Consider the following 15,115-nt stretch of genomic DNA (forward strand, 5'->3'; position numbering starts at 1 on the left):
GGTCTACCTAGATCTTCCATCCTGTCAGAGCAAATCGATCGAAATCAGCTGCCAATCGATTGATCGCTGAAATCGACCAGTATATGGGCCCCATTAGACCTCAGGCTCTGAATATGTGTGTTTAGTGCACTTTTTTTCAGACAAGGGGCTTAACTCACATTTGTGAACTAAACGTTCAATTTGGATAGAGTGTTCTCTTGTCAAACAATTCAAATGATGCTTATATACAGGGATGTGAAATAAGCAGGAACAGATGAGTGTTGTATAGATTACATTGTGAGGCTACAGCACACATTCTGTTGCTATTGAGGGACGAAGGCGGAGCAAATCCTGGAATGGATTCCAAGATGAGGGGTAAAGAGGACCATGTGCTCGGTTTAGACAAGCCGAAACTCTGGGGCCTTTATTTAATTAACCTTTTCTACTAAGTTTTATCGTAGGAAATATTTTTTCATCTTCCATTTAAATTAAGTTTTCAGCACACAAACTGAAAAAGCACCAAAAGTGGGTGAAAAAGTAATGCCAAAATTATCCTGAGATTTTTTATTGCCTGCTGTCATCTAGAAGCTGATTTTACACTGGATTTTTGTGATGCAATGAAATGAAGGTATGGTGTTAAAAAATGCTTTAGTTACCTCACAGCCTTTCATGCAATCTTTTTGTTCACCAAACTGAATTAAATCTGAAAGACTGCAATTCAACTGCATCCAAGTGGTGTCATTTAAAAATGTATTGTGGTAATGTACAGAACCAAAATTAAAAAGTGGTCTCTGTTCAAATATATATGGACCTAACTAAGTTGCAGTTATATTTCAGATAGGCCAAGTCTACCCTGTACACTTTTTTTTTATTTCATAATTTCTCTAGAGTTCTGGTTTAAAAGGTCCATGGCTCTTGTAGCATTTTTGTAAAACAGAAAAATATGCTAGGTATGAGAATAAAAACAGAATGGGAAAAATGTACCTGAATAGATTGGCATGCATGGCTGCCATTGTTGGTAAGAATAGCCGAAATGGCTTGTAGAGTTTTTCCTGTTTCTCCCCATGCTACCACCATACTGAACAGACAGGCACAGGAAAGTGCAGTTAGTGATTGCCCAGTGGGGTCATTGGCTCCAGTACTACGAACAGTGATTTCCAGAATAAGCTGAAGAAGAGATTCTGCAAAAAGAGCACATCAGAATTGGAAAGACATTAGTGCACACACAGCACAAAACAGCAACAACTTTTCAGTTTCTGAGGTAATTTTCACAAATAATTAAAAAGGAATGCAATATTAATAAGTGATTCATCAAGACAAGACAGAGCAGTGAGGGCAGCTGCATACTAAACATCAACAGTTCGCATTTAACAGTCTTATAGAAAAACTTTGCTGAGATACAGGTTTCGTATACGAAGACAGATATGCATTCTTACTACTTCCACATGCCCCTCACAGAGCTTTACTCGGTCCAATAACACAGGGACACACACCGGAAGTGACGGAACGAATGTGACGTCACGGGTGGTCTACCCTACTCAGTGTATGCTGTGCATTACACAATTGCTGCATGACTGATAGCCTCATGCTTTACACAGGGCACCAACCGTTTGGAACTGTACACAGCTACACCTCCTACATGCATGCATTATACAGATTGAGGGTGGAGATGTACACCCAGGGGGCGGGCCCCTACCGATGGTGCCTAAGGTATTTAACTTGCAGCCATACAGAGGGAACGCAGTTCTGACTTGGGTTGTCATGCTGTTGGGGGTTGTGCTATGTGGTGGGGGGTGATGTAAATCTGTTGTGTGGTGTTGTACTTCCTGACAAACCACTTGGGGTGAAACAGGTTGACGTTTATTTGTATCACTGTATATATTTTACACCCTTTAACCTCTGATGGCTAAATTATTCCCCCATTGTATTGTTACAGTGTTGAATAGCCAGCTACTCAACAGGAGATACCCATCAGTCTTGTCCCTGTGCATGTGAGCAAATGGCTATAGGCGTGTACACATGCCGTATTGTTTCAAACGATGGTCTGTCAGACCCTCCTGCCGGGCGGTCGTCCTGCCGACGGTAGTACGCGAGTACAGGCTGTCGGCAGACTGATTAGACGGGCGGATTAGTCAAAAACAGTCTCATCAGTCTGCCGACAGCCTGTACTCACATACAACTGTCGGCAGCACGACCGCCCCGCGGGAGGTTCTGACGGACCCGTCGTTTGTAACAATACAGGGTGTGTACGCGCCTTAAAACTGACTGATCTCACATTCTGTTCAACACCCACCCACATCCCTCCAGTGGTGGGAAAGGGCGACCATTCAATCTATAATGAAATACAGATGGAAGCTATCCCTCACTACATCTGCCAGTCTCCTCTGATGAGCAATGTGTAAAATGTTTTACAATACTGTTACCGTGTGTAGGCTAGCTACACCCCTCCCTATACATTAAAGGGGAGGTGGGGAATCAGAAAAGACCTGCACACAAACATTCCCTGTTGCTGGGTGCTATAAAACACCAGCATTTTGACCACCATATTCACTGCATTTTATAATAAAGTACATTCTGTACATCGGGCTATCCGTTTGGACCATGTATTGTTGTTAAGGTCCCCAGTACATTTTTCAGAGGTTTCGCATCTGATACACAGGTTCAAAACATTTACAGCGAATCAAAAGTGAATTGGTGCTGCTATAAACAAGACTCTGCTTCGCTGTGGTAGCAAGCAGTCGGATGTTCCAAATCTTAAAATGGAATTTTAAAGTAACCCTTTCATAATCTTCAGCTGAGGTGAATGTGCATCAGTAAATTCCCCCAGCAACTGATACATTTCAGTCATGTGTATACGGTTTAGCACCAGCTTACTGAAACTAAGCCCTCCCCAGCAACAGTCAAACAGTCTTCAGCATTTGGACAGCACTAACTTGCCACCTATAAAGAATACATGTGTATGTGGACAGCACTGTACTGTGAATTCAGGCCTTACCCAACACTTCTGGAGGTTCCAACTGAAGTCCTTCTGGCTGCTGACCCTGTAGTATATTGAGGAGAGCCTGTAAGCTCCTCAAACACAGTGATGGATGAGAAAAGCGGGTTTCCTTTATCAACTCAAACACCTCACATAAACCAATTTCAATTATCTGAAAATAAAGGAAATATACATTAATTTATATTAGAGAACTGCTCAGCACCATATAATTATGCAGTGTTTTGGCTTCATTAAAACGGCAAAGTTTCAGCTCACACTTGTTTTTAACACGTATCCGTGGGATACGTTTTTAAAGTTCTGCAAAAACGCAGGAAGCGGTTCCTATGTTAGAAATAGGACCCGCTTCCACTCGTGCAGAGAAACCGGATCGCACACGGATCCATGTGGCACGGAAGGAAAACGTAATGAAGAGTCCGGATTTAACACTTTTTCCCGGACTGGACAGGAAAATGTATCCAATGCAAGCCTATGAGAACAGACACCGTCCATTCTCACTAGGTTAGTTGCCACATCGGCATGGCCTATTTTCGTCTCATCCACGCCGTGAATACTCACGTGTCCTGCCGCCCATCGCCGCCACTCTGTCTATTCTGAACAGCCCAGTGGTCGTGTATTCTCCACTGAACTGCAGCAGACCAATGGGAATCCTCAGCAACAGGGAGAATTTTCATTGGTTCATGTTGGGACCAATGAGAATTCTACCTGTTGCTAGGGAGACTTGGCCTGTTGCAGCCTATGGAGAGATAGGTTTCTGCTGGCCCCTGGGCTGCTGAAGGGACAGAGCGCAGGACGAGCGGTGGCGGCGAGAAAGGTGAGCCGCGATGCATACAGGCCAACGTTGCGATGCTGCGGACACGGAATGGACGTGGAACGCTTTTGCGCAAAGCGGATGCAGAATGGACGGAACGCATCTGCTCCCGGATGCGCGTTCCGTTTCCGCTCTGCGCCCGCACAAGTGTGGACCGAGCCTTCCAGATTAAAAAAAAAAAAAAAAAAAAAAAAAAAAAAAAAGGGAGGAGGATAAAGAAGAAAACACACATAAGAGTATCAAAGCTATTTTCTTACATACAATAATACTGTATAAATTCTTCTCTGATCTCTATTAGTGCAATATTACTTAAAACTGCATTTACCAAGATTGCAAACGGAGCAATACTGCTAAACAATTTCAGCAGAAACTGTTTCTGATAAAAAAAACTTTGCATTTATTTTTTGAAGGCAAAACTATTTGTGCATGTATTGTGAAATACTTTATAATTCACAATTTATTTTTTACATGCTGCTATAGTTGGCTAAAAACACTTAAACATTTCATACATCTCAGAGACTTATCTGCAAATGCATCACATTAATAAAACAAAAAAAAAAAACAAACACATTTATAGTGTTTGCCCTTTTTAAAGGACAGCCATAGCGAGAGGGATATGGAGGCTGCCATATTTTTTTTTCCCTTTTAAAAGTGTACCAGAGACCAAATAGAAAGAATCGATAATTATCCAGGGCTTCCTCCAGCCCCATAAGCACATCAGAGTCCCTCGTCATCTGCCTGTGGTCTGCTGTTCAGCCGCAATCAGCCGCAGTAACTGGTTCAGTCGTGTCAGTCGGGGTCTTCTGCGCACGTTGCTGGAGGACGGCGAGGGACTCAGATGCAAGCAAGCCCCGGGTAAGTATTGATTCTATTATTTGGGCTATGGTTTACTTTAAGCAATACCAGTTGCCTGGCTGTCCTGTCGATTATCTGCCTCTAATACTTTTAGCCATAAACCCTGAACAAGCATGCAGCAGATCAGATGTTTCAGACATTATTAGATCTGACTAGATTGTCTACATGCTTGTTTTTTGGTGTTATTCAGACACTACTGCAGCCAAACAGATCAAAAGGGCTGCCAGGCAACTGGTATTGGTTAGAAGGAAATAAATATGGCAGCCTCCATGCTCTTCTCACTTCAGTCCTTTAACATCTGTAATTCACTCTAGTATGCTGGACGTTCGCTTTTGTGCCAAATCCTGGCTGACCGTGATAACTTCTTGCCTTGTTAGTGCTTGGAGTTAATCAAAATTTAAGGGCTTCTGCTTAGCAACTTATGTTTTTGGAACTGATCACAGGTTCCCAATGGAATTAAGATCTGGGGAGTTTTCTGGGAATGGATCCAAATTTTCAATACTCTGATCACCATGCCACTTGTGACACGGTGCTCTATCACCTAGGTTCTCAACGTGTGGTACGCATACCCCAGGGGGTACGTCTGATGGCTCTAAGGGGTATTTGGGCTTGATATACTTAAGAATAAATTTAGAGTTTTAGAAAATGATAATTATTTAAACACCACCAAATTAGTGTTTTAGCCAATTAAAAACAATAGTAAATGCTTGGAAAGGGTTTGGAATCAATTATAATGTACTATGATTAAATATATATTTGTCAAGGGGTACTTGTGATAATGTTTACTATGCTATGGGGGTACTTGGTTAGTAAAGGGCTTTAGAAGGGGTACATACCAATAAAATGTTGAGAAACACTGCTCTATCGCACTGGAAACTGCACAGATCAACACTAAATTGTGCCTGGATTGTTAGTATGAAAATGTCCTAAAAAAGAAACGTCTCCTATTTATGCAGAGGTAGTGTTCTTAGGCAAAACTATGGGTAATCCCACTCCCTTTGATGAAAAGCAAAGCTACACGAGTAGCATTCTATGGAAAACAATGCAAAAGTAGACACTCTTCTGGAATTCTATTGCTTTCTCTGACTATTCAAAAGCTTTTGACTGTGTGGATCATGATACTGTGGCAGATACTCATGTAAATGGGTATATCATGACAACTCGTTTGCTTTGTGAGGAATCGATATGCGAACCAAGAAGCGACAGAACTGACTATAGAACAGAACGGACTGATTCACAACTGGTAAAGGAGTGCGACAAGATTGCATATAGTCTCCTTATTTAACTTGCATGCCAAATATGTACGGTAACTGGTTTGGATGAGTCACATGCTGGAATTAAAGCGGGCAGGTATATTAATCTGAAATATGGCGAAGATACCTCTCTGAAGGATGAAACCGAGGAAGAATTAAAGAGCCTAGTTAGGAACGTCAAAACAAGAAAATGCTAAAAGCTGGTCTGCTTAATATCACTAAACTAAAGTCTGCTGAAAGAAGCAGTGATTGACAGAAATCTGGGGCCAAATGCAATTCGAGATGATAAAAAGCTCAAAACGTGAGAGCTTCTTATCACCTCACATTGCTCAGGATTTACCAGCAAATTTAATTGCCAGTTTCACATGAGTAATGTTGTAGCATTAAAGCGGTTTAAAACCCTGACATAATTCAATAAAAACAGGTTTTCCTACTTTTTATATGCCATACGGTTATCATATTTGCATTTGTGCATAAGTATTATTCATTTAGATATTATAGGTTCCCAAAAGTACAGTTTTTGTTTTGTGAGCTGACTTTGCATTTTATTAAGAACGGTTTTTATTCATTATTTAGTGAAGGCAGACATGCTTTGACTGTCTGTGTCGAGCTGCTTCTACACAGTCAAAGAATGTGTCACATTCCTCACTTGATACATTTAAGTAAACACAAGATAACAATCTACAACTTTGGATGCATCCACATTTCACTACAGTGAACTTTCAAGCCCTGTGTGTGACCTTTGGAATGCTGGTCTAATTACAAAAAAATGCTGGTTGCATGTAATATGCTGTAAATAATGTTTTAGAGCAAAGATGAAATGCTGGGTTATATTCCGCTTTAAAGTGTAACTGTCGGGTATGAAATAAAAAATCATTTATTTTTATCTGGTAAACAAGTAATAAGTATGCTAACCAGGCAATCCAAAAGTTAAAATCTATTATTTTTCTTGTTGATAAATAATAATTCTCCAGTTTACCTGACTAATTTGGTACACAAAAAGGAAGTTGCACGGCATGCTGGGTTGTCATCTTTTGCTTCTCTACTTCTACATCTCTACTAGAGAAGCAAAAAAGCCAGCATGTCCTGAAACTTCCTTTTTGTGTACCAAATTTTGTGTGTACCAAATAAGAGGCAGGTAAACTGGGGAATGATCATTCATCAACAAGAAAAGTAATCGTGATTTTAACTTTTGGATTGCCTGGTTAGCACCCGGATAAATTGTTTACCAGATAAATAAATAATTTTTGATTTTATGCCCGACAATTACACTTTAAGAGCATAACTCAGGAGAATACTAGGTATTTTCCTGAGTGATGCTCCTGTGAGCCGAGCAATGGGGAGTGAGCCATTTGTGCCATGGAGCTGTCCTTCAGCACCACTGTTACCTCACTCCCTGGGGAGATGGACACGCACCCATTGAAAGAGCCAGCTGCTCTTTGCTCTTACCTATCATTCAATGCTGCCCGCGGGGCCTGCCGTGACCTCCACCGCCATCCTACTCTTACTGGGAGCCCCAGCAGAAGCATCTTTGAATCTCCAACTGGGGTTCCCCATTTATTCAATGAGAATCAGGATAATTTTGATTGTAAGCTCACAAGGGCAGAGCTCTGTCACCGGATTGTGTTTTGGATTTTGTTACACATTTAGTCATATTAATTCTGTACTTTATACTGATTCTGTATTTTGTACCAACTATGTACTGTATATTCCTGCGTATAAGACTACTTTTTAACCCTTGAAAATCTTCTGAAAAGTTGGGGGTCGTCTTATACGCCAGGTATCATTGATGCCGGGTGATACCCCCATCCTGTTGCCGTCTCTCAGATCTTGCTGCTGAGGACTGTAGTGAAGCGGCGCAGGCGCATATGTGTGAGATCTGAGAGGCAGAGAGGGAGGTAAATAGGATACAAGGGTGGGCCAGAAGGGTGAAGGAGGCATATTTTATGGGCACAGCGCGATCTATTCTTCCATACTGCTCTGATAAACAGGGAGACAGGGAGAGTTGACCAATCCAACCAGTCAATTGACTATATACTGGGTACCACGTACAGTACAGCACCAGTATATGATTTTTTTTTATTTGGTGTATGTGTTGGGGGGTCGTCTTATACACCCAGTCGTCTTATACACCGGAATATACGGTATTTTGTATGTTGGTGTATATCACCAGGGCTGTGGAGTCGGTACAAAAATCAACCGACTGACTCCTCAGGTTAGGATTCCACCAACTCCGACTTTTCTAATTTGCATATTACAATCTTGTTGATTGAAAGTATGTAACATAAAATGCATCTCTTAACTGCAAAATTTAGGAATTTTAAAAGTCAACTGAAGTAAGAGGGATATAGAGGCAGCCATATTTATTCCCTTTTAAACAATACTAGTTACCTAGATATCCGGTGGCTCTTCTGCCTCTAATACTTTTAGTCATAGACTAAAACTAGTCCTTGGTAAGAGTACTTGTAGACCGGAAGAACATCGATCAGGCCCTAGGCAATGTGACTGTGGGTACATGTAAGAGTGATGTGCAGGTACTCTGCAGGAGAATGAGGCAATTCTTCCTCTATTACACATTCTTCATGTACAATCTGAACCAGGTTTATGGGTGACAGACAACACCTCTGTGTTCAATGTGCACAACATTCTCCTGCAGCTCTGTGGGGAGTGCATATGTAGAGTATAATACTACTGAGTAACAAAGTAAACCTGAGACAGATGAACGTTTTATACATACCTGGGGCTTCCCCTAGCCCCCTTCAGGCTAATCAGTCCCTCGCTGTCCTCCGCCACCTGGATCTTCTGCTATGGGTCCAGGTAATTGAGCCAGTCTGGCGTAGTAGTGCGCATGCACACACTCCGCCGCCGGGAGCGTACCACACCTGCACAGCATTATTACACAGGTACAGAATGCTCCTGGCTGTGAGAGCTGCACGCAGCCAGACTGCACTGACTGGCTGAATTACCGGGACTCATAGCAGAAGATTCAGGTGGCTGAGGACGACAGTAAGGGGCTGATTAGCTTGAAAGGGGCTGGAGGAAGCCCCAGGTATGTAGTAAACTTTTCTATTCATCCGTCTCAGGTACCCTTCAATATGTAGTCACCAAAACAAAATTTTAACATATTAAATTATTTGATTTCATGAGAAAAGGGAGTGCATACATTTGCATAAATCCGCATCAACGCAGAATTATTTCCATCTCATTGACCATCTCTATTAGTGACACGGCTACACATCAGGCTTTATTCTTACAACATGGATGTTATTTAGTATATAGAAGATTCCTGTGTACACATCATATATACAGTCACAATCAGATATGTATATCTGACTAACAATACGGGGACTGCTTTATTGAAGCAGCACAAGTAACAATTTTTTGATTGGTTTATTTCATTTTTGTGGACTAAGCACAGCTATTACTGTATATATAAATTATTTAGGATGACCATTATCTGAGAAATATAACATCATATTTTCTATTTGAATTACAGTTTAAATTCATTAGGAGTCGGAGTCAGTGGATTTTCTCCCAACTCCAGGTACCCAAAAATTGCTCCGACTCCGCAGCCCTGTACATCATTGTCTATTATTCTGTACCCCCATGTTTGTTTCTTACTTTATACAGTGCCACGGAGGATGTCAGCGGCGGAGGTCACGGCGGGTCCAGCAGACAGGAACAGTGAGCAATCAGCGGGACCGGCAAGGGTATTTTTCTATTTAATTTTTTTTCTTTTTTTTACACTGTTAAACAGGTCAGAACCGACTCCCTTTACACTGTTAAATCCTGGGTATCTGGAGCTTCATTAGTAAAGGAGGCTCCCTGATGTCAAAAGCATCTCATGGGACATTGGGGAGAGGACTTTTCATCTGCTCAGAGCAGGTGAAAAGTTCACATCTATAAAGGACGATAGCATCGATGCGAAAACTACTTGAATAAAGAACAAACTCGCTCATCACTGGCGCGTTTGTGAATTGCATAGGGCGCCTGGTGTGCAGGTGGAGGAGGATAAATTTCCAAAAATGATAAGATGAAATTGCACTTCTTTGCAAGACTAATGTTTGACTCTTCAATGCTATGTGGAATAATGAATTTCAGCTTGCTGCTGAGTAAATAGTTGTACAGAGTAGGAGCACAATTACGGTTGACCCCAGGGATCGGGACTCGATTACTCAGGTAATAGTTCAGGGCACAGTTCTGACACGTTGTTAGCCTTCTGTTGCTAGAGGGCAGAGGGACAATGGTGCAATGCATGACAAGAAGGAGAGGGTCAAAAGGAGAATAGTCTTGGCTAGTGCTCAGATGATCAGGCAGTCCAGATCTCTCAGATAAATTAGGGCCACTGAACACGTGCTAGATTCTTGGCAGAAAAGGCCCAAAAATCTGCCTCTGTCGAGAACCATCTAGCATGTGTATTCCGAGACCCATTTAGCGTGTGTACTCCTTTTCCCACACCTGAATTTATGTATTAACAGGCAGTAAACGTGGTCATCCCCACATTACAGTTTCTGCAAGACACCATGTAGGATAACTTTGTACACGTGAGCAAGCTGAAATAAGGTTTACCATTAATACCAACCAACACAAAAAAGTACTGCTTAAAGGGAACCTAAAGAGAGGGATATGGAGACCGTCATATTCATTTCCAGCATTAGTAGTATCTGAATCACATATTTGAAACAAGCATGCAGCTTATCTAGTCAGATTTTTTGATAGAAACATTGGATCTGCATATGCCTGTACAGAGTCTATGGCTAAAAGTATCAAAGGCGGAGGATCAGCAGGACTGCCAGGCAACTGGTATTGTTGAAAAGGAAACAAATATGGTAGCCTCCATATGCCACTCACTTTAACTTCCCTTTAAATATAAAATATACAAAATACAAAGACAGAGGTAAGTAACTTCAGTCTATCGATAGATTTACAAACACTTAAATAAGTGTGCCTTCTTAAATCATAAGGCATTTGCAATTATCCAGCTTTATGTAAGCAAGGAACTCCCATGATGCATCGCTTCTGCTCAGTAAGTGAATATGTAAGTCATTTATGTCCCTGGAAAGGAATGCCAGTCACTGAGCAGGAGTAATCTTGGGAGTTCTCTATTAGGAGTAATATTAAAAAATAGCTTTGTATTTTAGTTTACATCCAAATTTGAATACTCATAGCATTTCTTATAAGCATACAATCAATATATTTCAGTTTTCTCTGTAAAGTACTGACTGCCAAGTTAAAACTTCCCTCTTCCAGCACAAGCAACTTCACTTGTTAGCAGGAAGCAAATGCAACTCTGAAGGAGTAATCACCTGCAGCAATCAGAAACAGACAAATTAAATACTCACTGTACTGGGAAGAATATGTATATACATTTGTCTCTTTCCATAGACAATACCAAAAAATGTTTGCTAAATCCAATGTGATTTTCCGATATGGATTACTTTTCTCGAAAAAAGTAAAATCACTTTGGGAGGGCGAACAGAACAAGAGGATCAATTAGACTGAGGGGGGGGGGGGGGGGGGGGGGGACAACCCAACATGTTACACTAGCACAGGCTGTTGGGAATACACAAGAACAAAAAAAAAATACTCTTTAGAATGCTCCGCTTCTTACTACTGAGCTTTATACTCTCAACATTTCCTGTTTCACAGCAAAAACAGCAGAAGTTTGGGCTGTGAAGCAGAAGGTAGAATAGAGCATAAAGTGCAGTGCCTCAGCAAGATGTGGACATCTGGGTAAGTTACCCTAAGTCTCTCTGCCCTGGCCCCCTTCTAAAAGAGTAGGTACAGTGTCACTTCTCACAAAACTGCTCGCTCATCCTTAATCTCTAGTAACATGACAATGGCAGATGAGAGTCTGGAGAGGTGCAGCAAGAATAGTTACCCAATGGATTTTTCAGTTTGAATAGCAGTACACAAAGAACAGAATTCCCTCCAGGCTTTGCCTTGCCCAATTTTGTGTTTATTTGGGCTTTAAAAAGACTTCCACCCTAAAACATCATGGTTCCAGATACTCAGAATTTCTTGAGAAGTTTTGCGGCGTTCATACATCAACAAATCAGTAGGTTTTTGATGGCAAAAGAAAGACCTAAACACAACAGTTAGCAAGTGCTTCCAATATTTACCATAATCAGTGTAGCTTCCATTTTTATCAGAACACTTCACATCAAGGTAAAATGATGCAGTACGGATCCTACTAAAGTAGTCTTATATTTTTCAATGGTAAAAATTAGCCCTGGTACTACTAACCTTTGGAAGCTTAGTTGTTGGCTCTTTGGACTCCTCTTCTTCATCGCTGTCTGACTCTCCGCTCTGCACAGAGTTCTTAGAGGACAATAAAAGGGAGGCTTCTTTTCTCTGCGACTCCAAGACACAGTGACGTACATTGCAATAAACATTGAATGCTGAAGGGTTACTGTGAAGCTTGAGGTCCGGTACAAAAAGAGCATTTTCCAGGTTGTCGCCCTAAGAGAAAAAAATAAAATTCAGATTGTTTACAGTCTAGGTTGTAAGAGCACTGCAAAGTAACAGACCCCTACTTATTCTTAAAAAATGCAACACTACAAATCAACAAACATTTAGGGCCTCAGAAGTTTAGCATTTGTAGAATTACTGAAGGACAACTGAACCGAGAGGTATATGGAGGTTACCATATTTATTTTCTTTTGAAGGATACCAGTTGCCTGGCAGTCCTGCTGATCTCTTTGGCTGCAGTAGTGTCTGCATCACACACCTAAAACAAGCATATGATAAATTCAGCCAAACATCAGTCTGAAAGCATCTGATCTGCATGCTTGTTCAGGGCCTATAGCTAAGCAATGCACTCTAAAAAGGAAGAAATTATGGCAGGCTCCATATTCCTCTCACTAGGTGTCCTTAAAGTTTTAATTGGGTCATATGCAAAAGGTTCAGCCCATACCTTATTTAATATAGTATAGCACAGAGTTCTCAGAATCACCAGTATTTTAAATGATCCAGGATAGATGGCAAGGACAAGCAATGCATGCATGTAAGCAAGTCCCAAAGGCCCTGTGCTTACAGCAAGTCTGAATCCTCTAAAACACAAGCATTGCCGCCCGCAGGGATCAGGACTCGAACCCTTGGGTGACAGTTTTAGCAGAGTTCTTTAAAGGGGAACTGAGGTAAGAGGTATACGGAGGCTGTCATATTTATTTCCTTTTAATCAATACCAGTTGCCTGGCAGCCCTGCTGGTCTATTTCTCTGCAGTGGTATCTGAATAACACCAGAAATAAGCATGCAGCTAGTCTTGTCAGATCTGACTTTAAAGTCTGAAACAATTGATCTGCTGCATGCTTGTTCAGGGGCTATGGCTAATAGTATTAGAGGCAGAGGATCAGCAGGGCTGCCAGGCAACTAGTATTGATTAAAATGAAATAAATGTGGCAGCCTCCGTTTACCGCTTACTTCAGTTCCCCTTTAAAGAAGCAATGTTAGTCTGCAAGCTAGCATCTAGCTGTTGCTGTGGAGGGGAAATGAGGGCAGATATCACGTACAACGGAGCAGGCAGGCGAGTAGCACAATAACTGCAGCCTGTGCTTGACCAAGATGTCTGCCAATGTGATCCCTCGTCAAGGCATTAAGGGGCACTGTACTCATGCTAGATTATTGCCAGAGGCAACCCTGACCATCAACCTTAGTTGAGAATCATCAGTACTTGAAGGAAATTCTTGGAACATTAGTACATACTGAAGATGTGCTTATTTTAATATCAGCAGTCAGGAACAAGACATTTATAGATGAGTGATCTGTCATTTTCAGAAATGACAAGACTGACTAACCAAGCAGCCTTTTGTGAGGTAAAGGTCCTCCTGCCCGTTTCTCCTCAATAATTCCAGTGGTTGCTGTTCCCCCTTGCGACTCTCCCAGAGCTACAGGCCAACAAATTCTTTCCACAGTAGAAGCCGCTTTCAGATTTGAACTAAACGGTCAATATACTTAGAGACCCTATCGATTAAAGGGGCACATACACCTAACGATTTTCCCGCCGATATACAGCAGATTCGATCACTGATCGTTGCGCAAACGCTGAGAGAACGATCGATTTCCGGGCAAAATCAATCGTTCCCGTCGAGCCGTCTGTGCGGAAGATTTCGCTCGATCGCCGGCGGGTCGGGAGTGCGTCGATAGCGGCGTTCAAATGCCCGACGCGGCAATACATTACCTGCTCCGGCCGGCGCGTGTCCCCTGGTCTCCACTGTCTTCTCAGTGCTCGGCTCTTCCAGCTGCACTGAACTTCATGTCCCGGCAGGATGTTTAAAAAGTAGAGCGCCCTCTACTGTTTAAACTTCCCCGGCAGGAGGTTCAGTGAAGCTGGAGGAGCCGAGCACGGTGAAGACAGTGGAGACCAGGGGACACGCGCCGGCTGGAGGAGGTAATGTATGCCGGGGCCTGGGGGGCAGCGGCAGCAGTAGCTTCACAGATTGTGAATCGATTTCAGCATGAAACCGATCACAATCTGCAGTAAAGGCAGCCATACGATCCCTCTCTGATCAGATTCGATCCTGATGGCAAATCGACCAGTGTATGGCTACCTTAACATGTGTTTTTTTAACCTGAGTTTGAAAAGTTCCTGAAGTGTTGGTAAATAATGATGTATACATTACATTTGCTTATCTCGTTTACTGTAACAAATTCCTTTCACTCTGAACTGATGGCAGTCTGCTTTAGGGCCCTTTTCCACTAGCAATCGCTAGCGTTCACGCTGAACGCTAGCTTTTGCTGAATCGCAATTACCGCCGATTCCCCGGCGTTCGCGGCCGCGATTTTGCTATGCTATGCACTGCATAGCAAAATCTAGGCAAAAGTCGCTCCGCGGCGCGATCGCGATCAAGTAAAAAACGAATCGCGGTAGTGGAAATTACCTACCGCGATTCCTATGTTAAAAAGCAAACCGTAGCGATTGTAAAATCGCTAGCGGTTTGCGTTTTTGCGATTCAGCCAGCGCAAACGCGCTGGTGGAAAAGGGCCCTTAATCTGACAGGAGAGGGAACAATGAGGGAGGGGGGTTTCCCTCACAGTATCAGTTAAAGGTGGCCACACACTTATAGATTTGCAGCAGATTCGACCATCAGATAGATTTCTGGCAGATGCATGTCAAGTCCAATCTGACAGGAATCTGATGTGTGCCACTCACTAGGAACATATTTCCAATAGATTTCAGAATGAAATGAGATTTGAAATTCAGAATGAAATCTATTGGAAAT

General features: G+C 42.2%; 1 protein-coding gene across 19 annotated transcripts in view; it reads right to left on the reverse strand.

Annotated features, from left to right (window-relative positions):
* Positions 1–15,115, reverse strand: part of MYCBP2 (MYC binding protein 2) — a 304,231-nt gene that overhangs the window by 203,324 nt on the left and 85,792 nt on the right. For all 19 annotated transcript variants that reach the window (XM_068267884.1, XM_068267883.1, XM_068267882.1 and 16 more), the window contains exons 3-5: positions 12,140–12,355; positions 2,975–3,128; positions 964–1,160 (exon numbers count right to left, since the gene is read on the reverse strand). In XM_068267884.1, coding sequence (XP_068123985.1) covers positions 964–1,160; positions 2,975–3,128; positions 12,140–12,355 — 567 coding nt within the window. The remainder of the gene's footprint in view (positions 1–963; positions 1,161–2,974; positions 3,129–12,139; positions 12,356–15,115) is intronic.

The sequence above is a fragment of the Hyperolius riggenbachi genome, chromosome 2 (assembly GCF_040937935.1).
Source record: "Hyperolius riggenbachi isolate aHypRig1 chromosome 2, aHypRig1.pri, whole genome shotgun sequence".
NCBI lineage: Eukaryota > Metazoa > Chordata > Amphibia > Anura > Hyperoliidae > Hyperolius > Hyperolius riggenbachi.